The sequence below is a fragment of the Berghia stephanieae genome, chromosome 11 (genome assembly GCF_034508935.2).
Source record: "Berghia stephanieae isolate SIO BIC M18660-M18661 chromosome 11, UCSD_Bste_1.3, whole genome shotgun sequence".
Classification (NCBI taxonomy): Eukaryota; Metazoa; Mollusca; class Gastropoda; order Nudibranchia; family Aeolidiidae; genus Berghia; species Berghia stephanieae.
Window position 1 is genome coordinate 9,929,581 of NC_088370.1, and position 26,952 is coordinate 9,956,532.

At 33.9% G+C, this 26,952-nt stretch overlaps 1 protein-coding gene across 1 annotated transcript; it reads right to left on the reverse strand.

Moving 5' to 3' along the window:
* Positions 1-4,706: 4,706 nt before the first annotated feature.
* Positions 4,707-21,312, reverse strand: LOC144956470 (uncharacterized). Its single transcript, XM_078886991.1, has 10 exons — positions 20,964-21,312; positions 18,331-18,495; positions 17,913-18,008; positions 17,208-17,306; positions 16,230-16,331; positions 15,360-15,491; positions 14,395-14,496; positions 13,289-13,387; positions 10,814-10,978; positions 4,707-6,354 (listed from the first exon to the last, which is right to left on the reverse strand). The coding sequence occupies exons 2-10, from the start codon at positions 18,445-18,447 to the stop codon at positions 5,146-5,148; spliced, it is 2,121 nt and encodes a 706-aa protein (XP_078743117.1). The 5' UTR covers positions 18,448-18,495; positions 20,964-21,312; the 3' UTR covers positions 4,707-5,145.
* Positions 21,313-26,952: the final 5,640 nt, after the last annotated feature.

Here is a 26,952-nt window from a genome sequence, read left to right on the forward strand (position 1 = left end):
GATGTAGGGTGAGTTTATGCTGCGCTGGTATTCTCAACGGTTGATATTAGTTTGTAAGATCGACACATCATCAGGACATGATAATATTTATTGAAATGGAAAAAAAAAATAATTTGACACATTTCATTAAGATTGTCAGTAAGATCTTCGTGTAATTTGCACATTGGGATTGCATCGAATAATAATGACATTAATTGACATTTTTAGTAAAAATTTTACAATGTCTGGGGAATATTATGATCCTGCCAAAACCAACATCTGCTATGTTAGTATTGATAAGATATTTCATTTTTCCACGTTGCATCAATTGGAGACAAAGAAAAAATAAAAATCAACATTTAATATCAATAGTAGCAGCTATGTTAGAGAGACAAAATTGACGTGGCAAGGGGAGATGTTTGTTTGTTTTTAAGGGTTTTACGGCGCTTGCAACACATTTAGGTTATATCAGCACCAGTAAAAAGGAAGAAAATGGGATAGTCGAAAGTTCTAGAATTACAATTAAAGCACCCAAGAGAGAGTAAGACAAAGGGGAATTGGGAACAAATAGGGATCAGATGTAGATTCCAAGAGTATACCATCAATGTACTAAGCTTGAGATCACCTATAAGTCTCATCCGGACACAAGCACAAAATCCAACAAGGAGGAATACACTCAGATGCGTACATTATACATTCAAAATAAATATAATAATACATAACAGAGAGATGATTTACAAAGAAAAAAATATCATCTCTCAAAACAATAACTATGCATTTGACTGTTTCCCTCCCAGCCAGGACTCGGGCCAGGGCCAGGACAAAACCAAGTAATCTCATTCCAAGACAAAGAAAGCATGTTGGAAAACAGATATAAGGGGATAGAAGACACAGTATGTACCACCCTGCTCGGGGGAGGGGGTGAATCACCTATGAAATTCAAACACTGTTTAAAATAAAAACAGCTATCATGCAGCTCAATACCAAATTAATGAACTCAAATCACATGACACAAAGATGACAACTTCATAATTTTTTTATAAATGTGTGATTTGGGAGTAAGAAATGTGCAATTTCCAAAAAAGAAAAAGAAAAAAAAAAAAAACAAAAAAAGAGCATTTCATGGGTAAACTTGAATTCTGCTCACTTTATCGTAGCACTGTTTAAATACTCTTAAAAACGAGTTTATACAAAGAAGCTTGCGAAAAAAACACATAATCTTTGAAGATCTTTGCATTAACATCTCTATTTTCATGATCTGTAAATGGTATTTGCTGCTTTAAATTATATTAGAAGTATGTAGTAGAGTGATATCTGTTTATCTTTACACCGACAGCTGTTTGATTGAAGTCACTTTGTTTTGTTTGTTTGCCTTGAAGTGTTTTAAAGCACTTGAGACATATTTAGGTCATATCAGCTAAATTTATATCTTTGGCTCTAAAGTCCACATTTGACAGGCCTTTTCAATCCGATCTAATAAATCCTGTACAACTTTATACTAGAGTATAAAAGTGAAACGTGCATGACGGGGGGATGGTGTCTAGCTATGGCTCTATAAAACATCCACGGAACAGCCCCTGTATTTCACCAGTTTCAGAAATTTTTCCAACCTGGGATTAAAAGTTTTCAGAAAATGTAGACGGCAAGTTGTTGGGCGGGGAGGAAATAGAATGGCCTTATTGTGCTTTGAGAAATGAATTGAAGGACTGAATGTGAGCATTTACCATAGAGTTTATCATAGAGCTACAGAACTAATTAGAGACATGTGTATGTACAAAATTTCAGCGCCTTTGAATGTCACTTGTCAAATAGGAAGTTTTGTATTGGGGAAAAAAAATATAATTTATTCAATGATGAATACAAGAATCTTCATCCTTTTCTTTATTTTTTTTCCAAACTATCTTCTACCTACGTAAAAAAAAAAATATATATATTTGCTGTTATCTTTTGAGGAACACTAAGACCTTTACAGAAGAATGACAGACTATCAGGAAAGTGCTATATTTATTTTTTCCTATTTCTTGATTGCGACATGACAGTAATAATAATAATTCTAAGTCTGAGTCAGACAGATTATTTGAAGAAAAAGAAGACATCAGCTGAGTTAATTCTATTCTATCTTTTACTTTTATACAAATCAATGTAAAATTTATTGAAACACGTGACCGTAACCACAAATGATTAAATGTACTGAATTAAGTAACTTAGCATAATCTCTTGTTTGCTATTACTGCGATTATGACTAACATTCACGTCAACAATGTTATTATAATATAAGCAAAAATATGACATAAATATTTCTGTTACTTTTCAACATTTCATACATATAATAATAAGTAATATTACAGACATATTCTAAAACAAATTTTAATGCATCAAATCTTTTTTTTTTTCTTTGTAAAAAGACATCAATGAAGAAAAACGAGACAAAAGAGACATTTCTATAATTATACTCCAAGCCTTAAGAAGCACAAAATGACAATGCTTGTAATTTTTTAAACACCTTTATACATATAATTATGTTAAAAATACATTCCAGAGACTTAAGAGAAAACACTATCTTGTTTGTTCTTTTTACTAAAAGGCTTACGAAAGAGCTACCAATTATAGGATCTCAAAAGCCACTTTTAGTTTTTGACAAATTTGAAGACCAGAAGAGCAATGCCATTGCCATGCTTCAAAAAAACACAAAAAACCAGCACAATATGGAAGAGCTTTAAACAATCACAAAACAATCACAAAGCCTATATCTACACAAAAAGCGGCTTTAAGATTTTAAATTCTTAAAAAGCATTGACTGACTTTTAAAATCTCGTGTACAGAAGCTGAGAACAAACGAATAAATACATTTCTCAATTCAAGATAAGATAAAAGATGACTTTTATTTACCATGTATAACAATTCACTTGGATCTTGCCATTACCATTAATGGCAGAGAATTACAAAAAAGTTACAATGCAAGTAATGTGTACTCCAAGAAGAAAAAAAAATCATATAAAAAGTTTATCACGATTTCATTAGCAGAACTGTCTACATTTTTTTTTTTTTTAAATGAGGGCAGTAAGAGACAGTTATAAAGATGGTAAAGATATTCGTCTGTAGTGTTTCATTCATCGTGTTTTGTTGATAAAGGGGAAACCCGAAATGTCCATGTTATCTTTTTTCATATATTTAATTGAAGCTTACATTCAATTTTACATTGTTATTTATTTATATGAAAAAATAAAATTCATGATTGCAGACCTATCTCAAATTACAAAGAAAAAATCTGTATATTCTTTTTAATAAATCAGAATCTCAAGAACAAAATTTGTATGAATCCAAATTGGATTATTTTTAGCCTTGTTTCGATGAATCATCAATTCCAATGCTAAAGAATCGATGTGGAGTAACACAAGCTCATGCACATTCCTACAAAAACGATGATAATTTCATAAATCTGCATCTAAAAATATTTTGGTCAAAACTATGTATCTGGGAGAAATGAAAATTAAATTTAGCCAATTTAGATCATAAATTGTATGATTTTATCTTGAAAGGCAGGTCTGTGATTTATTCCACCCAACATCTTTCTACTGAAAATAGCACAGTTTGCTTAAGCAGACTTCAAAAATAAGAATCTATGGATTATACAATAAACACAGAAAAAGGCAGTCACTCTTGAATGCAGAAGACTTTTGTTAGATCACAGATACAAACAATAGTATATTAAAATTTATATTCTCATTTAGTAAAACTGCCAATTATCCACACATCTGAAACTGAAAGCTGGTATTTAAAAGAAAAACACTTGCAAAACCCTCCTCTCCATCGAAATTTTATATTCTTTACAGCTTCAAACTTAGGAGTTAACACCAGTTTTTGTATTTTTACAGATAGATTCAATTGCTTTTGGATGGGATGCTAGACTAGACCATAGAAAATTACTTTCTGTTTGGTCTGACAGGCGAAAGCAATCCATTCAGTTGACAAAGGAGCCGCCAGTAAACATCTTGACTGAACCAAGAACGATGTCAATCCCAGTGTTTGTGACTGAAAACTAGAGGTGCCTAAATGAGCCAATAAGATGATAAGATGGAGAGAAAGTTAAAGTGAGTAATAAATGTGACTCCTATATAAGGGAAAAACACAAAACAAATGACGTTTCAGCCTTTGGCTTTTTTCAAGTAAACACGAAATACATATATATATATATATGTATATTAGATTATCATAATAGTTGAAACATTATAGGTAAAAATGTGTGTGTGTGTGTGTGTGTGTGTGTGTGCGTGCAAGGGAAGAGAAGATTGTCATAATAGTTGAAACATAGGCGAAAATGTGCATATTGTATATATACACATAAACATTTTTACCTATAATGTTTCAACTATTATGACAATCTAATATATATATATATATATATATATATATATATATATATATATATATATATATATATATATATATATATATATATATATATATATATATATATTTAGATATATTTAATATATATATATTTCGTGTTTACTTGAAAAAGGTTGAAACGTCGTTTGTTTTGTGTTGTTCCCTTATCTATGAGTCACATTTACTCACTTTATCTTACTCTCCATTTTGTGACTGAAGCAAACTTCCAAGTGAGTTGACACGACCCATGGACATACTCTCTCTGACAATTATTGTGAATTTGTTTGCTTGACACAATATTGTGGTGAACCGACACAGTGGGATAAAAGGCAGTAAACTGAATTGTAACAAGGAAAACATTTTGAAAGTACAAATTATTGAAAAATAATATATCAATGACAAATCAATATTTCACTAACATAGATTGTAAGTCATGTCTGATATCTAAGGATTAGTCTATGAAGTATTTGGTTACATATATTGCTTGCGCAGGTAACTCTGTCTTTCTATGTCTCTCTCACTAAGAATCCATGGCTTAACTACACAATGTCAAACATGAAGATTTGACTCAATGGAGAAAATTCCTATTTGACGGATAATCTTTTGCATATAAATCATATTCAATTTCAGCTTTATGAAACCATACCTATGTTAATATATATAACCCATCTGTGAGAGTACTCAAAAATATACAATATCTTAAAAGGATATCATGAGATTTTCCATCATTTACAATATACCAGAAGTAAAAATTATCCAAAATTATCCAAATTAATTTCATACATCAGACGTAACACCAAGAGAAACAGGTTGGGAACTGGAAGACATAGGTATACTGTTTAAGTCATCCTCTGCTCCATCTTGACTGCTATTAACCTCAGTATCATCAGCGTCATTACTCTCAGGAGTATTCAATTCTCCATTCTCTGTCACTGAATCATCAACACTACCATGACCATGATCACCACCATCACAGCTGTCACTTGCACCAGTCACGACATCATTTTCATCCTTGTTGACAATATCAACATTCTCGCAATGATCTTCTGTTTCAACCTTTTTGGCAACAGAACCGCCATCATCCCCAGTAGCATTACCAACTCCAGCACCACCACCACTACTGGAACCAGCATCAGGGGACAAGACCACCTCTTCCAAGATCATACTCCGTCTCCGTCTTTCCTGCAAGGCTTTCAAAATTGTAAAACCTCTATTGTTTTCCTCGATTAACATTGCATCCGCTTCCAAATCTAATTTCTCATTCTGATCTTTCATTGGACTAGACAGAACTCCTTTAGAAGGTGACTTGTTAGATGATGACGATGCCAAAGACGCCGATCCGGGACTCATCGGAGATTTCTTTGGACTTCCCATATTTTTATTATTGTTAACATTGTAACCTTTTTGAGAATTCTTTCTGCAGCCGTTTCCATTTACAGAATTCAAGTCCAACCCATTTTCTCGGCTACTACTGAGGTCATCTTCTGGTGTTGCCATGTGAGACGTATTCGGAGTTCCATCTCTCGTTGACAAACCGGAATCCCCGTCCGATTTGGAATCAATCTTTCCTTGAGTATTGGAGGAATTCTTCCTGTACAGTCTCGAATCCTCTTGCTTTGACACGGATCCCTCCCGGCTACTCCCACCTCCATCCTCGCTCATACTTGCAATTTTGTTCGTCATGTAGTTTATTCTTCTAGCGAGAGAATCCATAAAAGCATTGGTCTTCTCGTCTTGAGATGGAAACATTTTTGGTCTTTCAACGCCTCCCGTCCCTTCCAAACCGTCTCGATCAGGGCTTGGGCTGGTGTGTTTGGAGTAACTCTTCCACGGGAAATTGGCTGCCACTGTTTTCAAAGCCACTTCTTGGACGTCACGTCGAACGTAGCGTTCTTTGGGGTCCGAACGTGATGCAATCCCAAGAGCGGGCATGGTAGGCATCTGGGTTGATAGGATGTCTCTGTTTTTGGCATGGGAGGAGAGAGTCTGAAATTCAGAGAAAATATATATTTTAAAAATTATTATGAACCTGGATCAAGCGCCAATTATAGTATATGCACACTTTAAATTGAATTGATTATTAACCCCACCTAAAACAAACATGAGTAAATCCTGTTACACACTTGCCAAATTCAGCTTTCAAAGAGTTGTGGTGGGCTTAAGTTAATAAAATTGGTTAATTTTTAGTAAGTTGGTCAGAATTTGGAGATGTAGAAGAAAACTAAGAGATGATATGCACTAAATCATGATCTGGTTAAATCAATAAACAACTCAGGTCAATTTCAATAATTTCTTTTAATAAAATCATGAAATTTCATGAAAGTCGACATAACTCATTTGATTCAAGGATTGATTAGTATCAGGTTTTTGGCAAGGACAGATAATAATCAAGTGTGCTTGTATCAAAAAGACTATTTGACTGTCACCTGGTACTTGGTCAAAAATTGTTATTTTACCATTCCGTTTGGTCTTTAACTCACTCAACCCTAACACCGACTATATCCGTAGTTTACTCGGTTTTTCTTTTACCCCATGCCTATTTATTACCTTTTTCTGAGACAAATTATTGGCGTATCTAGTATCAAAGATAATGTTTTTAGTCTTTACATGTTAATGGTAGTTGAATAAAACTATATGTACAGGCTCATTTTTAATACATTTTTTTTCAATTTTGAAAAGTAGCAAAAATTTCTAGGATCGAGTGATTTAAGAGGACTAAACAAATTTGAACTCACTAAAGTCTCCCCCCCCCCACCCCCCCCCCCCACCCCCCATCAAGTGTTGTGGGGTGATCCCACCACTGTGAAATCAAACTTTGATGATGTCCAGGATTTGTATTTTGATTCTAAAGGTGTGACAATTGTGATCCTCCGCCTCGAACCGGTATTAAGTCGGGATTTGGAAAACGAAGAAAACCGGTTTTAAAGTGGAAATGGTCAAAATTATCAAATTTCAGTTTTTGGTTGTTTCAGAAACTACAATAATTTTTCTACATGAAAACATAATAATTCAACATAAACATTGACGATAAGTTATATAAATTTCAAGTTTAAAAATGCAACTATCAGTGACACATTCAAAACGAGAGTTGACTTTCTCTCAGAGAGCCACCCTTTCCAAAGCTTAGTAATACCGAGTCTTTTTCTCCACCAATAAGATGTAAGATATCACAGCAAAGGGCGTGTCTTTATCTATCTCAGAGAAAGCATGACTGTTTCCACAATTTCATGGTTCAACCAATAATGAACTTTAAAAACTGTAAACAAGTCTAGGTTTTTCCCTGACAACCTTACAATGAATGATTCTGATTGGTCAACGCTCATCACATGCGCTGTGGCTGTAGGCCATAATGCTCGGGCGATGCTTCATGACGTCAGCATGCGTGTGTTACATACGTGTGTGTTTGTGCATTTTGATACACACCACGTGCTATTATATCTGTGTCTAGCTGTATTGGGTAATGATTGTGGTGGGGGTCCTCCTTTGTCCCTCTTTAATATTATTCATGAAATTATAGGATATGCTAAGACTTAATAGGACAACAGTTGCCTAATCTTACACTTACAGAGATTGTTGTAGGATAAACATTTAATTTTAAGTACAAAAGCAGAATAATAGAGCCTTCAACAATTAATGAACTGTAACTAAAAATGAAATGGATAGATAAACAGACAGACAGACAAACCTATTAATGGATAAATAGATATGTAGATAGATAGATAGATAGATAGACAGACAGACAGACATATAGATAGATAGATAGATAGATAGATAGATAGATAGATAGAAAGATAGAAAGATAGATAGATAGATGGATGGATGGATGGATGGATGGATGGATGGATGGATGGATGGATGGATGGATGGATGGATGGATAGATAGATAGATAGATAGATAGATAGATAATAGATAGATAGATAGATAGAATAGAGATAGATGAAGGGGAGAGAGAGAAAGAGAGACGAGAAGAGAGAGAGGAGAGAGAGAGAGAGAGAGAGAGAGAGAGAGAGAGAGAGAGAGAGAGAGAGAGAGAGAGAGAGAGAGAGAGAGAGAGAGAGAGAGAGAGAGAGAGAGATGTTCGTTTTGTCGTGCTTTCTTTGTATACTGAAAGAAAGGGGGGGGGGGGGGGGGGGGGGGTTCTTTTTAGACAATGAACAATGTGGTGGAACGCTAAGGAAAACTTGAGAGATTCAATAACATGTTTTCATGTAAGTCACTACACAATAAGCCCCACCCCTCCTCCTCAAGCTGTTATCTGACTCAAAATGGAAACAATGCAATGATTGATTTGACCAGCCCATTTCTTTAATTGCAATCTCATTGGTCAATATGTTTCCAGTTGATTGACTATGACTTACTTTGAAACAAAATGCTTTCTTTAAACTATCCCTACAATTCTTTGCTCCGCCTCCATCCCTTTCTTCATGTCTACCTCACTCTCTCCGTCTCCCCTTTGTTTCTTTCACACATACAAACACACACACACACACACACACACACACACACACACACACACACACACACACATACACTTATACGGGTTTCAATCTTTATTATATTTCCCTTGCGTCCTCCAAGCAGTCTCTCTCCCCTCCCCCTCTCGCTCCTCTTTGTCTCTATCTCTCTCTCTCTTTCTCTCTCTCTCTCTCTCTTGTGTGTCTGTTTGTGTGTGTGTGTGTGTGTGCGTGCGTGTGTGTGTGTGTGTATTTTACTCTCTCATTCTCTCTCTTCCTCTCTAATCCTCTTTCTTGATAATTTTTTCCCTGCCCACCCAGCTTCACGTAGTTTCAAAACTGTACTTTCAAATTTCAACCTTCTTTAACTTTCGGCATTTTGAAATCGTATTTTCTCTATTAAATAAGACAAAAAATTCACATTAATAATTCTTATTTCATTGATTCTTTATTTAAATATCAAAAATTCTTGAAAAAGTGAGCAATTGTCGGCGTTTTTTTTTCCCCAGTGTTTTGTTTTAAGAACATCTTACATAATAATGAATAACTACAAAAGTAATAATTGAATTGTTTCAAAAATTTGTATGTACATTAGTAAATGTATAAGCTAAGCTCATGCCAAATTTCACGATTCTTGTCAAATTTTTGATGTCCGTATCTAAGGAGTTATCTTTGCCCATTAATTTAACTGTGCGTGAAAACGGTGCCTCACTTCAAAGTCGATTTTCTTAAAACTTGGTTTTCACACTCTCCCTACTTCAAACGGTCATATCTCGACAATGAATAATCAGAATTATATAAATTTGGTATCAAATTTTAAAGCATAAAATAAGCTGTGATTGGGTACCAAAAACCCAAAATTGAAAAATCCGACTTAATACCGTTTCGAGGCGGAGGGTGACAATTGACCTTAACATTATCAGTAACCAGTTCTTTGCAGAAGGGGGGGGGGGGGGGGAGAAGGGGGGGGAGGGGCTATAGAGTTAAAGATTGGCAGGAATTTGCAGCAAATTATTATTTTAGAAGATTTATCATATGGCTAAAATTCCTATTTTCAGATTATTTTTTTTTCCCACGATGGCAAGGCAAAGGAAGACCATTGTTCAATATATTTCATAATGAGTTGAACTCAATAGTTCCTGCTGCTGCCAACAATAATTTACATTTGCAATCAACAAAAGCAGCAGTGCCGTAAATTGAGGAAGGGCAAGGTGACTTGCTCAAGGCCACAGCACAGTGCAGCGGCGGGTGATCGAACTCTGTACCTTTTGGGTACGAAGCAAAGGCTGTATCTCTGAGCCACACTGCCCCAATAAAATACCTCTATTAATGGAATATTGGTATAAAATATAACTATTCACATCACTTGACTCTACAAAAGAGGAAAGATTATTAAAGCATTCACAAATATGGATAAGCCTCTTGCAACCAGACAAAATATAATTAATAGAACCGATCTATTACCAACTTTTACAATGAGACTACTGGGGACTTGGATCCTATCAAATCTCCACAGCAGAGGACTTGAAATAGTAGAAATCCACCAGATATCGGAAATTTGAGACTAATTGTAAATATTTAAAAAAAAAACAAAGTTCAGACTCGCATGAAACAAACGCGCATATTTATCTTAATTATATTTGATTTATCTTAATCATATTTAATTTCCCTTAATTATATTTAATTTACCTTAATTATATTTAATTTACCTTAATTATATTTAATTTAACTTAATTATATCTAATTTACCTTTATTATATTTAATTTACCTTAATTATATTTAATTTACCTTAATTATATTTAATTTACCTTAATTATATTTAATTTACCTTAATTATATTTAATTTACCTTAATTATATTTAATTTACCTTAATTATATTTAATTTACCTTAATTATATTTAATTTAACTTAATTATATTCAATTTACCTTTAATTATATTTAATTTACCTTAATTATATTTAATTTACCTTAATTATATTTAATTTACCTCTAAAGCTTTGGCAGTGTCCAAAGAAGCCTTAGCGTTTTCTGAGTGAGGAGATGACAGTGGGGCCACCTTAATGGCTTCCATATCCTTGAAGACATTGACTGCATTCTCTAGGAATTCCTTCAGCTGAGTGTCTTTGGCTCTGGAACTAGCCATCTCCCCACGCTGGTGACATTGAAAATTTAATTTTAAAATATATTTCTTGAGATGTAATGCAAGCGATTACTTTTTAATTGTCAATAACCTTTTTTCAAATTACTTTGGAAATCATTTGATAAAATAAGATGAAAGGGGTCGTGCAAGAGATACGAGGGCTCTTTCATAATTAACCGAAAAATGCCTGTAAAATCCGCGTTTTTTATGCTATCAACAAAATTCTTGCACGTGTTCATACCTTGACTCGTCCTTCATTTCTCTACGTAACAGCCAAGTCTGTCGACACACTTCTGCCAACGCCGCACCATGGAATAGATACCCTCTCTGAAGAAATTTCTGTCAAGGTTTTGTAGCCATTTCCGCACATGGTCAACAAGCTCTTCATCGACATCAAAGCGCTTTCCTGCCAGCTCACGTTTCAGTGGCCCAAAGAGGTGATAATCAGATGGTGCGAGGTCTGGACTGTGTGGTGGGTGTGGCAAAATCTCCCATCCATATTTCTCTAGCCAACCTTGCGTCACTCGTGCTGTGTGGGGTGTAACGTTGTCGTGTTGCAAAATGACCCCGTTGGTCAACTGCCCTGGGCGCTTTCTGCAAATGGCCTCCCTAAGCTTGTCACGAGTTTGGCAGTACCTTGCAGCATTGATTGTTTCTCCAGGTTGTAAGGTTTCGAACAGAATAACACCACGACTGTCCCAGAAAACAGTTCCCATTATTTTCTTTGCTGACCGCATGACTTTGAATTTCTTCGCGACAGGTGAGGATGGATGTTTCCATGTCATCGAATTTTGCTTTGTTTCAGGGGTGCAATGGTGCAACCAAGTCTCATCACCGGTGACTATGCTGTCAAGAAAAGTCACATCGTACCCTAGAAAGTCTCCGCCGGCGTTGGCAGTATGCCTGTGAACCCTGCGTGAGCTCTTGCTTCTTCTCAAAAGTTCCCTGCAGATGTCCAATCTTTGTTCTTTATGATTGTCTGCCAATTGCTTAGGAACCCATCTTGCGCTGACTTTTCTGTAGCCAAGTTCATCAAATATAATTCTATGGGCAGAAGTTTCCGAAATTTCAAGACTGCTTGCGATTTCATGAAGTTTCAACCTCCTGTCTTGACGAATAAGCTCATCAACTCGCTTCACATTGTCTTCTGACGTCGCAGTGATACGAACGCCCTCTCCCTTCCCTGTCTGTCAAGTCGGAATGGCCGGCTTCAAACAAATTACACCAGTGAAAGACTTGTGTACGGCTTATAACATGCTCACCATATACACTCTGAAGTTCTTTATGAATTTCGGTAGGATTCAGACTTTTGGTGTTCAAAAAACGTATGACAGCTCTGATTTCCTCCTTTGACCAAGTTTCAAGGTGGGCCGCCATCTTTAAAATCGTCTAGAAATTCATTGTGCAAAATGATGCACTTCATAATTTCTGAGAATATCCGTAAGGAAATAAGGAATATCATGTCGTTTACAGAATTAAAAAATCTCCACTGGTTGCTGAGCAATTGGGCATTTTTCGGTTATTTATGAAAGAGCCCTCGTATATAAACTTTAATAGAATGATACTAATTTGTAGAAAATGTTAATTAATGATTACAAAAATAAAACAAGTGATCCTTCCTCCAGTTTGAAGCAACACTATATCATATCAAGCAAACCTTTCTGGAAGAAAGTAGATAATTCATGAACATTTCAACACTTCAGGTTGAAATATAAAAATCACACAAAATACATTATTTGCTTTCGTAAGCATACAATTTGATGATGTAATGATAATAACATTAGTTTGCTAAAATAATAAATAATGGACTGACACAAAGAACAATAAATTACAAAAATGCATGCAGAGTTGAAAACGAAAATTAACAGCTGGCCAATCATCATTACATAGTGCGGCCATATATGGTCTAGTGGTAAGACACTCGCTTTCGGATAGGAAGGTCCTGGATTTGAGCTTTGCTCGGTGCATAGTTGAGTCCTTGGAAAAGGCTCTTTACTCACATTCTCTCACTGTGGCCATCAACAGCGTTGTCTCTGTCTGAAATAATTGTATCAGGCACCATGTCTCATTCTGTATGTTACGTTTTGCTGTTGGTCAGGGACTCTAAGGAAAGCACTTTGAGCTGGTTTTGAGGATATTGTGCTATATAAAAGCTCAATTTTTTAAAATGTTTTTTTTTTCTTTTTTTACATAGTTTACAGTAACGTAAAATTATGATCAGAATTACAAGCCAAAAAAAAAAAAAAAAACCCAAACAAACTAACTAAAAAAAAATAAAAATAAATATAGCATCAAATAGAAATCTGATTTCATTCTACTTACGTTTCCAGTCTTGGTTGGATCAGCCCCTGCCTCTAATATGAGATATACCATTTCTGTGTTGTCTCTATCAGCTGCCCAGTGCAAGGCCGTCCATTTTGTCTGCGAATGCAAAACAGAACAGTGTCATGCATTGAATTAGCAACAACAACAACAGGAAAAAGAAAAAAAAAAGGAAAAAAAAAGAAAGAAAGAAAAAGGGGATTCATGTTTTTTTGGTTTTAATTACGAACAAAAACAATTTGTAAGCATATGAAGTCTTTGACAAAAAGAAAACACTTTTTTTTCATATCATAATATGGCTTATATTGCTGTTATTTTTCTTGCTTGTTTGGTAACATCTCAACAAAGACTTTTTAGTTATATAAGAATTATATAACTGTAGAACTAGAAGCACTTAACTAACCCTTAGCGTTCAAAACTAGTTGATAAAGTGAAGGATTGTGGTAATGTATCTTTGTGCCAATTATGAGAAAAATTAAGTCCTAGCCCAGGGATTTTTTGCTCTCGTGTCCCTGATCACAAAGCATTGACTGGATAGCTGGGTCTATTAAGTCAGATCTTTAATATATTTGGGTTCTATTCTATTTCTCCGTGTATGAACTGATGACAATCACGATGAAGATCATAATTATGATGACAATGAAGATGTTGATGATAATGATGCTGGTGACAATTATTTTTCTTTTTGTTTGTTTGTTGCTTTAGGTCTCTTCCAACACAATTGAGGTTATATGAGAGACCGCTGAAACAAAAAAACAAGCAATCTAACAAAAATAGTACAAATGTAAATCAAAATCATAACCTAAAGATATCATAAGCTAAATTATAAATAACCAAGAACAAACAGGCAGAGGATTTACAGAAAAAAAAATATCCCCTGTCAAAAATACAATCACAAACCAAAGAAACAGGATAGGCTAGTAAAGAGAAGAAGAAACGACATCACTATCTGATCGTACACTCATGCGAACATCATAGGTATATGATTCAAGGGTGATGCTCCCATCCAACCACCCCCCTGGTGACAATTATTGATATTGCAGACAACAATGATTATGATAAAGATGATAAGTACTGTAAATGGCAATAACAAGTAATACACTTACACATAGACTGGCTGCATCAAGATCACACCCTCCATCCATGAAAGCTGTGGCCACCTCTACATGATTGTGGTAAGCTGCAAACATCAGCCCTGTGAAATCCCCCTAGACAAAATAAAACCAAAAATACTTGAGCTTTTATATAGCGCAATATCCATCCACTAAACATGCTCAAATCGCTTTACAAGGAGTCCCAGGCCAACGGCAACACTTAACATGTAGAGCGTGTCATTTCGCCCGTTAGGCGATATGACAATTTTTTCCGACATAGACAACACTGTTTACAGCCAGGTACTCATTTTACACCTGAGAACAGTGAAATAATGTGAGTAAAGAGCCTTTTCTAAGGACTCAACTATGCGCAGAGCAAGGCTCAAACCCAGGACCTTCTGATCCAAAAGCAAGTGTCATACCACAAGACCACATAGCCGAGAGATGGAAATACCGGATTACAGAAAACCTGTATATACGTCACCATCACATCAATCAATCTGGTAAAGTATCAGGGGAATAGGTATAAAAAATGTTGGGACCCAGACACCAGACAAGTCCATTGGTAGAAAGTGCCCAGTATCGAGTCCATGTGTAGCTGAGATTTTTTCCCCCGACCCGGCCCATCCAGCAGTGATTGGGTAGCTGGGTCTGTTAGATCTGGTGGACCTTTGCTTTAAACTAGCAAACTATCCAAGTTTTCATATTATAGTTATTTATTCATTTATCTATTTTCTATTTACTCTCTCTCCCTCCCTCCCTCTCTCTCTCTCTCTCTCTCTCTCTCTCTCTCTCTCTCTCTCTCTCTCTCTCTCTCTCTCTCTCTCTCTCTCTCTCTCTCTCTCTCTCTCTCTCTCTCTCTCTCTCTCTCTCAATTCATATAATATTAATGATAATAAAATAGAATAAAAAAGACAACAAACTAGAATTTCTCCTCTAATTTTCAAAACAATGAGAGAAAGCCTTCAATGACTCACCTCTCCTAGATCTGTACATTTCAAGTTGACATCACATCCAGCCTCTATCAATGTCTTGGCAATATCACCTAACACTCTTTCCTTGTCATGTTCCTTGGATCGGGCTGTCTCAACTAGCGCTGACCGACCATCCTGAAGCATGATACATGATGATGATGATATATATGATGATGATTACGACAAAGATGATGACGACGACAACGAATATGATGATGATGATGATGATGATTTGATGATGAGGGTATTGATAATGATAGTGATGAAGATAATAACAATTTTTGACTAAAATACACAGAAAATTGAAGAAGCAGCAACAACAAAAGTGTTAGTTAGTAGCAGTAGTCAAACACACATTGGGTCTATTTTATTTAGGTATCTGTACATTTGTTGGATTAACATCTGATCGTCTGACTGTGATTCTAGAATGATACAGTGCTCTCCTTCTCATGCTTGGGTGACAAAAAAAAAACAACAAAAAAAAAAACACTATGTGCCATTCACCATTCACTTGTGGAATTATATTAGATTCGAAACAAAGAATGCACATTCCCTTGATAGTTTTCAAACTTTGATGGACCGGGAGCTTAGTTTCTAAGATCCCAATATGACCAGCAATATTTTCTTACTAATTTGTTTAATCAATAATTGATGATATCATTGACAATCCAAAGTTAAGCCTTTAGCCATTGTTATGTTATGTATTTTTATATTATCTAATATAGACTAAATCATTCATACATAATACGTATTTCATTTAAAACTTTTATCATCTGAAAAGTGGCAGCTGCAAATACTATATGAAATTGAATCCATTGTTCTTTGTATTTCTTTAGTTTACACAATAGGAGAGGAAATAACTTGTGTACTCACCTTGTTCAAAATGTAAACATCGCAGTCTTTATTGCTGACCAAAACTTGGACAACGTTGAGATGTGCATAGTAAGCAGCGCAATGAAGAGATGTCCAGCCATTCTGTGTAAAGGTTTAAAATAAGAATAAAAAATTATTCTTATCAGTTTACGTTGAATCAGAACAGTGAGATAAAAAGAAAATCTGGATAATCTTTCTTTAATTCAAATTTCAAGAATTAAAAAAAATATATTTTAGCCTGAAATGCATGATTTCTAAACTTTTAGAGAATCATCACTTTAATTAAACTGATTTTGTGTAATTCTATTTCTGAGCTAAATATCTTCCTTTTTGATCCCTTTTCTTGTATAAATTTTATCATTAAATCCCAGTCTAGAAATACGAAAAAAATTTGAATTTGTGACCCACCCTCTCGAAGAGGTATTTTGTTTGGATGAATTCTGCTAGAAATTAAGTTTACAGACACAATTATGAAACTCGGGTTAAAATTTCACTCCATTAAGGTGGAAAATAAATATAATTTTTTAGCATTGCAAAAACCTCAAGAGTCGCATTATGTTGATTCTGAAATCAATTTCTTTGAAGTTTGATTCATCCCAACATAATACCGTTTTGAGAAAATGGGCCACATTTGGCCAAATTTGGTACCCAAAAAAGCATGTGAATAATAATAAAATTTGTAGGTATGAGTGGCTAATCTTTACCTGATGAGTAAGTATAAGTTAGAAATAAAATGTTTAGGTCATCATAGGTTATTCAGAAATTGGGACAAACTTATATCCGATCACTTTTGGGTTCCCGATTATTTACTGATCAACTACAAAAAACCGGAACCACTTCAACAAGCAACAACACACAACAAACCAAACTCATGTAACACACAGTCCTGACGATGGCTGAAAAGGCCTGAAACATCGATGTAGACTGACTCCAACATTGTGGTAAATATTAATATATTCATATATATATATGACTTACTTTATCTTGAGAGTTTGGGTCAGCCCCAGCAGCAAGTAGGATCTCTACTATCTCAGCATGTCCTTTCATTGAGGCATGATGGAGAGCTGTATTGCCCCGCTGGTAAAAATTTAAAAATAAACAAATATAGGCCTTGTAATATTAACAATCATATATTTAGACATTGTGTGATACCAGCTAGAAAGATGGACCAATGCTTTAACTCACTCACTCAAAGAAATTTTTTGCTACTTTTCAAATTGGAAAAAATTTATTAAAAATGAGCATGTGCATAGATAGTTATATTCAAATATAACACGAAAAAATTAAGAACATTAGCTTTGATATTACGCTTATAATTTGATTCAGAAAAATGTAATAAATAGGCATGGGGTAAAAGCAACCCCGTGTATACTACGGATATAGTCGGTGTTAGGGTTGAGTGAGTTAAATTAATGACTAAAAGCATAAGTTTCATTGTCAAAATAAGATCGTGTCAACTATCTGATCACAAACCATATAACATCAATTCTTTTTTTTTTTCAAGACAAAACATCGCACTATCTGCGCCCTACGTCATAAGTCTAATAATTTACCACCGAGACAAAATGCAGTGCAGCTCCTTTCCTCACAAATACACACAAAAAATAAATTTTAGCTTACTTGATGAACAACCCCAAATACCCAGAACACCTACACTAAATCTGTAAATAATGAAATACTCACCGAATCAACGACAGACAGATCACATTTAGCATCAATCAACAACTTGACCACGTCTGATTTTCCTTGAGATGCCAGATGAATGGGACTGTAATCATGCTATAAAATGAAGATTTAAAAAAACCCTGAAACTTCTATAAAACACGCTCTTTTGGGTTTTTTTGTCTTTTTTTTTTTTTGCATGAAAATTATATGAAATGGACGCACTTGCAAAAAATGTTTTTTTTTCATAAAAACCCAAACTAGATAATTTCTCTTTCTTCTTAAATCAGAAAATCATAGGTCGCGTAATATATATATATATACCCAAAATAATAATTTTCTAAACTAGAACAAGGAAAACCACCCCTTTTTTTTTTTTTTTTTTCAATTCAATGTTCATCAATTCAAAATTCAACCACTTTTCAAATGACAAACTCACAACAGTAGAGACTGAATTAACGTCAATTCCATGCTCAATGAACTTTTCCACAAGGTGAGCTCGTCCAAAGCCACAAGCCTCCCAGAACATTTCCTGTTTTGATTCCGCTTGACCCATATTGATGGCTTTGTAGATAGATTGGAACTGTTAACTTGATTTTAAGACCTGTGAGATTGGATATAAATATTTAATAAGAAAAAAAGTTTTAAAACCAAATACAGTCAAATCTCATTATACCACTCCCTCCCCCTCCCCCCACCCTCCATCCTAGAAATACAAAACAACACTCACTTTTGCCAAGTAAATAAAGAATATATAAACTTTATGAAGTTAATGATCTGATCTGCCAACCCTGGTTAGTGCACATAAAAGTAAATCATGACATCAAGATATCCATCAACTCATTGAGGGGGGCAAATGATTTCAGCTGTTCTTATCTTCCTAAAGCACAAAAATATTATTGGGTTTTTCATAGTTTTAACTCTTAGGTATTGGGTTTTTAACAAGGTTTTATAGACACGGAAAGCCCAAATAAAAAAAAGAGGTCTCATCTAGAGGCATGAAATTTTATTATGTATTATTGATATTGTGAAATTATTAATAACTGCACTTCAACTACGGTTTTATTTATGCTCCCACACTCTCTAATGGAGTGGATTGAGTAGCTTACTTCAAATCAAAGTAAGTGCTTTTCAGAAAAAGACTGACGATTCCTCAATACTAAAAAATACAGAGACATTTTTCACACTCTTGCATATTCTGTGCGGCTATGTGGTCTTGTGGTATGGCACTCGTTTTTGGATTAGAAGGTCCTGGGTTCAAGTCTTGCTCTGCGCACAGTTGAGTCCTTGGAAATTACTCTTTACTCACATTTTCTCACCGCATTCAGGTGTAAAATGAGTACCGTTGAAAGCGTTGTCTCTGTCCTACAAAATTGTTATACTGCCTAACAGTAACAGGCATCATGTCCTATCCTAAGTGTTAAGTGTTGCTGTTGGCCGGGGACCCCTTGTAAAGAGCTTTGAGTTCGTTTAGTGGATATTGCGCTATATAAAAGCTCAATTTAAATTTAAATTCTCATATAAATCTGTATCTTTATCCATGTGTAATGCCGACATCATTGTAAAGATTTTGACATTTTACAATCCGAGTAAGACTTCATTTTGCCAAAAATAAATGAGCAGATTAATCTGTATTACTAATATTTGAAAAAGAGATGAAAAGATGGCCTTGCTGAATAACATAAATTATGACGTGAAGTACTGGAGGAGGTGTGTGAAGGTTTCCAAATTTGGAGCTGATCTGATGTCAACAGGAAGTTTGTTCCAGTCTGCGATCATTCTAGGAGAGAATGAGAATTTCCTGCAGTTTGTGTTGCTAGAAGGTGGTGGAATGAAACTATTTATTCTAGTGAAACACGTTGATGGTTTGAGGTCTGTCTTGGAGATTGCAATCGAAGCGTGTTATTATTTTGTACATCATCGTCAGATGCAAATTTCTTCTCCTCAAATGAAGGGGCTACCAGCAAAGGTCCTTTAACAAGTTATCTACACTGGAGTAATACTGTAGTTTCCTGTTGTTTCTAATAGCTCATCTTCGAATCATTTCTAATTGTTGAATTTGAGATTGCATGTAGGGTTCCCAAACAGTGCTGGCATATTCGATCATGGGTGTCCTAATGATTTGTACACTCTATCTCTCTTTCAAAGTGATGGAATTTACTTTTAATTTTCTTCGAAGGAAGCTTAGTCTTGTTTGCTTCGGTGGTGATAATATTAGATATATGCTCACCCCAATTTAGATTAAATTTAATTGTAACCTTTAAGTATTTGGAAGAATTTATGTGCTCAAGAATACGGTTGTGTAGTGTGTAATTATATTTCATTAATTAGGGTTTCCTTTCATGTTATGGAGATAGCATTGTATTTTCCGGATGGAACTCGATACAGAGTTTTTGCTCCCCAAAAACTCTTATTATCATTATGTAAAGCCGTTTTGTAAAGAAACCCCATCCGTTTTCTATTTTATTGTTTAATACGTAATTGTGTCTCACAAAGAGCTAGACTGCTCACGTCTGCTTCAAATTATAGAGTGTGGCATTTGATTTGCATCTTGAAAGGAAAGTGGTTTCCTTAAAATGTCAAGCATGGTGAAAATGCTGACGTTACTTAGTCTTAGGAAACCAATTTAGGCTGACAAAGATTTCACCTTTTAGTTAGCTAATCGTTTTACTATAGCAGTCTGCAATCACCTTTTACGTTTATTCCATTGATACTTCACAAACCTCTTACTCTTTCTAATCTAGTCGTTGTGATGAAAACTCATGATTCATCTTAGTTGGATAGCCTATACCTAGACATTTATATTATATGAATATGGTTTTGTGCAGTCTCTATACAAGACTCCAAGCAACTAATGGCTAAAATGAATAAATTAACATGTCTGTGTAGTAGTCCAGTGTAAGTTGAAAAGTGTGTGTTCTTGTAGAGGTCTACTTGTGTTTTGTAAGTCACTGTTGTAAATTGTAAAAATACAGTCTTATTATTATCTCTATTCTCTTCATTCTACTTTGTAGAATAGTAAGCGAGGAGTATTTCCATTGCCAAACATGTACTTGAGGTTTTTGTGCTTACCTTTTTTTTTTTTTTTTTGAAGAATTGAAACGGATGGTGATATCTCAAATCACAGAAGAAATCGTCATTCCTTTGTAAAGCCAGTGCATTATCAATTCTGATTCTTTTCTTTCTTCTCTTCTTCAACCCGACTCACTGGACTGACGAGTTCGACTAAAACTTCTCGTACAACCTATTTCGAAACTGTTTTTGGTATATTGGAGTTCTTAAAAAACACCGATTTTTTTAATATAACAGCCCTACCAAATATATTTTCCTGAATTAAGCCTTAACAACTTCCAGACACCACAGGTACACAATGAATCAGGAACTGAGGTACCATTTTCAGCAGAGAAAAAACACAAAACACAGATTGCAGAGGGCATCCCAGTGCAGGTGTGTAGTGTGTTCAGCAGTCATGCTCTAATCGCGTATCCGCTCATCAAATTCCTTGATTATAATCTTTCGCTCATTTAATTTCATTATCATACAGAAATTAATTAACACTGCTTTGTGGAAATGTATAAGCTCATCAACCAAGGAATACTGACATATTTTTAAAAAAACAATATTGGCGTGAGAGTGAGATTAGATCACGCCTTGTAATGCAGAGGTTAGGCTACCAGAAAACCGCTTTAGATTAGATAAACAAGGTGGAACAGTATAAGCCTAGAAAGAGGAGCTACGTTAGTTCTCCTCTTTCTAGGGTATAAGTTCGCATCATAAACACATTTCGAAAAATAGTAAATTGATAACATTATGATTATATGAAAATCTTTAAAAATATATTATTATTATTCTTTTGTTTTGTTTGTTAAAAATAAAACATTAAGGCACTAGCTCAGAGATATATAAAGCACGAATGCACATTATATAAATTTGATACTGAACGTTTCACTTGATTACTTCATGCTTCGATATTACTCATTTCCTTGATGTTTGCATTTTAGATTAAGCTGTTAAAAACCATCGTTATTTATCTATTTATTTATTTATTTGTTTATATATTTAATTAATTAATTAATTAATTAATTAATTAATTAATTATTCATTTATTTATCTGTCTATTTATTTATTTATTTGATCCATATATTCAGGTATACATATCTTCATGTATTTATTTATCTATGCATTCATTGATGGTAAGTTATGTGTTTCCTTCAATAAATAGATTGGATGAATCTTTTTTTTTTTTTCATTCATAAAACCCATTACATAATTCGCATGGCTATTATGCAATTTTATTCACAGTGCAAAAGAATGAAGACTGTTAGTATGATAAAAACCCACGAGCTTTGGAGGATGACCGTGAATGGAATGTGTCACACGTTTAGATTACAATTAACCTTCGATTTAATGGTACACGCCGAAAAGAGAAAAGAATGATGGTCATATTTACTCGCTCATCCAATACGATTCAATAGTCTGATGTCATGCCGCCCGGCAACGGAGGCCATCTTGGTTCTAAACAAAGAAAATCATTACTTTTTATTTTTCATGCTGGCTAGAACTTTTCATATGTCTTGTGATCAGAATGTGTAAAGGTCAAAACATGATCAAATGTATGTGGGGTTTTTTTTCCTCTGGATACGCTTTATGCTCGCAGGAGAAATATTTCATACGGGCGTCCGCCATGGTTCCGATAGTTTAGAGCCAGTGTTACTAAGTTACCATGCGTCATTAGGAAGGAAGTGAAGTTACGACTGTTGAAGAGTATTCTCTCCGGACCTGCTGGCACTTGAGCCATCCAATTGGTTTCTACATTGTTAATATTATTTTTAAAATATTATAATTATTATTATTATTAATATGGAGACCAATGGAAGTAAGAGCTTTAAGACAGAATGTTCGTCTTACTGAATGTTTTAGCAAATTGATCTTATGGTGATGTTAACGTTCATGGTAGTTCATTATCTTGAATGAGCCCTTTGAAGTACTCGGGTGACAAACCATTCAAGTATTTGAAAGTTAGCATTAAGATCTTAAAATTAATTTTTCTTCAACAGGTAACATATGAAGTTCCATTAAATTAAAAAAGAGTTATGTGCTCTCTAGTTTTTTTGTTGTTTTTTTTTCTTCTTTTAGTGATCAGGCAAGCTGCTTTATTCTACAACGTATACAATCGTGAAATCTCCGTCTTATTACATCATGTCAGGAGAGAATTAAAAAATCATCTCTACTGAGAACGTATGACACTCGCTTTCGGATCGGAAGGTCCTGGGTTCGAGCCTCGCTCGGCGCATAGTTGAGTCCTTGGAAAAGGCTCTTTACCCCCCATTCTCTCACCGTACTCAGGTGTAAAATGAGTACCTGGTTATTAGCAGCGTTGTCTCTGTCCGAAAAAAAAAATGTAATATCGCCTAACAGGCGTCATGTCCCGTCCTACATGTTAAGTGTTGCTGTTGACCAAGGACCCATTGTAAAGCGCTTTAAGCACGATTAGTGGATATCGCGCTATATAAAAGCTCAATTTTTTTTTTACAAGTATCAATATATAACAGCGATCTTACTTGAGAGATAGATTTCAAATAGAAATTACAGCTCTAGATTATTATTGACACATGGATCTTAATATCGAGCTCACAGTCTGGATACATCACAAACTTTCTAACATTGGTTTGAATTTTTAATTCAGAAAAGTGAGTGGAGCAATTTCTGAACTTAAAAATTTACCCCATATACCGGAGCATACTCAATGTCTCAATTGTTTCTATGTTATATGTTTGTGTTGAGAATATTGGCTATTAAGCTTAACTGCTGGCTAAATACTTCGCGTTGGTTGTGTGTTTGTTGGTTCCGCGGTCTCCAGTAGTCGGTGAGAGAAGGCTCTAGTAATGAATGACCTGAGTTTGAAACGAATTTTTTGGGGGTTCGTGGAAAGGTCATACGGTAGAGTCACGCTCTCACCGGCCAGGCGAAGTTGTCGTACCAGTAAGGTCGCAGGTTCAAACCCCATCATCGCCGCGACAATTTTTTTTTATTCTCTATTGTCGTCTGGCACTTTTCTACTCACTTCATTTCTTGTTGTAATATTGGTTTCAGACTTACACATTCTTGGTTCCTGGCACTATTCTATTCTTACCATATCTAAATTTTATAAATTCTGTTTTATCTTCATTCAATTTAAGCTTAAACCATCCAATCCCCAATAACATCCACACGGGATAAGATAAGATAATATAAGACAAGATTCATAAGCTGAACTTTATTAATCAAAGAAAAGGAAAAAAAAAAAAAAAGGAAATTACAGTGTGTGTGTTTTTGTTTTTTTGTTGTTTTTTTTGTTTGTTTGTTGTTTTTTTTTTTTTGTTTTTTTTTTTGTTTGTTTTTTTTTTTTATTTTTTATTTTTTTTTGGGGGGGGGGGGGGGGGGGGTTTGTTGTTGTTGTTGTTTTGTTGTTTTTTTTTACAGGGGAAAAAGGCTATGTATAAGGGTAAATTCGTTATACCACATAACAGTTTTTTTAAAAAGAGGAGAAGAAGAACTAGAGCATTTATACAGCGTAATATCCACTAAACGTGCTCAAAGTGCTTTACAAGGGATCCCAAGCCATTGAGAACATTTAACATGTAAGGCGATTTTATAATATATTCCGACAGCAACAACACTATTGAAGGTCAGATACACATTTTACACTTGAGTGCGATGAGATAATGTGCGTAAAGAGCCGTTGCCAAGGAAAACAATGCGCCGCTCAGAGCGGGACTCGAACCAAAGAAATTCTGATCTGAGGGCTAGCGTCACACCACTAAAGCACATAGCCGCAGAATAACGATATATTATAATAATAATAATAATAATAATAATAATAATAATAATAATAATAATAATAATAATAATAATATAATAATAAATATTAATATATAATAATAATAATAAATAATAAAATAATAATAAATAATAAAATAATATAAATATAATAATAATAATAATAATAATATAATAATAATAATAATAAATAATTAATAATAATAATAATAATAATAATAATAAATAAATAATAATAATAATAATATAATAATAATTAATAATAATAATAATAATAATAATAATAATAATAGTATAATATAATAATAATAATAATAATAATGAATATAATAATAAATAATAATAATAATAATTAATAATAATAATAATAATAATAATATAATAATAATAATAATAATAATAATAATAATAATAATAATAATAATAATATAATAATAATATAATATAATAATAATAATAATAATAATAATATAATAATAATAATAATAATATATATATAATAATAATAATATATATATAATAATAATAATAATATATATAAAATATAATATAATAATATATATAATAATATAATAATAATATATATAATATAATTAATAATAATTAAAATATCAATATAACTAAATATACAACATAAACATAAAACATAAAAACACACAACAAGAGGAGGATAGAGAAGACAAGAGAGAGAAGAAGAAGAACCAGAGAGAGAGAGAGAGAGAGAGAGAGAGAGAGAGAGAGAGAGAGATAGAAAGATATTATACATTATTTGAAAGTGAACATCGTATAGCTATTTCAATGTCAAATGCATCCTACAAAGATGCTACAAGTGGCCTTTTTAACGTATGGGGAAGGAAGAAATATATTAAATGATGTATATTTAACCGTATTTGTTTAACATATTTGGGAGGGCGATACTTTTGGGGTCTTAGTCAACCCCACTGGTCTAATTCAACCCATTCTACGGTATACAAAATAACTTCATATCAATGATCAACTGACAAAGTATTTCACAGTAATATAATCTCCACTTTTATCTCAAATAAAAATGGTTTTAAGACCATTTTTAAACATCTTTATATGATTTATCTTGGGAATGAATTAAACTGTCCGATGCTGGTTCTCTCATAAAGTGGGGGGAAGGATGAAATCTATCATATTATGGTGTATATTTATCCATATTTGTTTCACATCTTTGGAAGGGGGGGGGGATACATTTGAGTCTGAGCGTATCCATCGTTAACTTCTAGCCTGACACTGACCAACAAATGACGTCAAAATGCCAGTCTTTGGCCACAAAAGAAAACAAATCATGAGTTGTATTCAATTGTTCAACCAATGGGACCACTTGTTTCCATGAGCACGACTAACGACAGACGACAACTCACTAGGCGGCGCAAAAGCCAAATCATGACCTCAAAAGGCCAGTCCTTTTGGCTTTTGGATCTCAGTCTCAGGCTACAAGTTAACGATGGCAACGGTCTGAATCACTCTAACTGGGATTATTCACCCCATTCTACGGTACCCAAAACAGCCTTTATGAACTGACAAGATATTTCACAATAATATCATCATCTCTTTTATCTCAAATAGAAACCACCCTAGACCATCTTTTTAAACATCTTTATATAATATTTTATCTAATAATGAAGGATAAAATATATCTATATAAAAATGTACAATATCAATATCATATTTGTTTCATAATTTTCAATCTTGGGCATACATTTGAGGGTTGGTCTAAGTCAGTCTCACTGGTTTTAGTCACCCGATTCTAAGGTAATTGATTTGATTTTATTTGAGAAAAAAAAAGAGATGATATTATTGTTGTAAATCTCTTGTCAGTTGATGTGAGATTTTTAAAATAATATTTGATTCATCTTTATTCAGGATAATAGAAATAATAAATTGCTGCTATGATAAATATATTTTTATTATAAACATAAAAATTACGCTCACGAAATCAGAATAATATTCCAAACATCTAATTAGAATTTTTCAATAACCTGTAAAATATCATTTATTTAAACGTTCTGTGTTTTATTCCCTTGTTGTCCTTTCGTCCTTCTTTAAAATACAGAAGACAAAGAGGTGACAATTCAATTGTATACACTGGCTCATGGTCTGGATAATATAGACTACAATGGTTTTTATAAACACCGTCCGATAACATTCACATTCAAATTTATAATATTTATATATGATATCTCTAAATTGGACAAAAGAATGTATTTTATTCGGA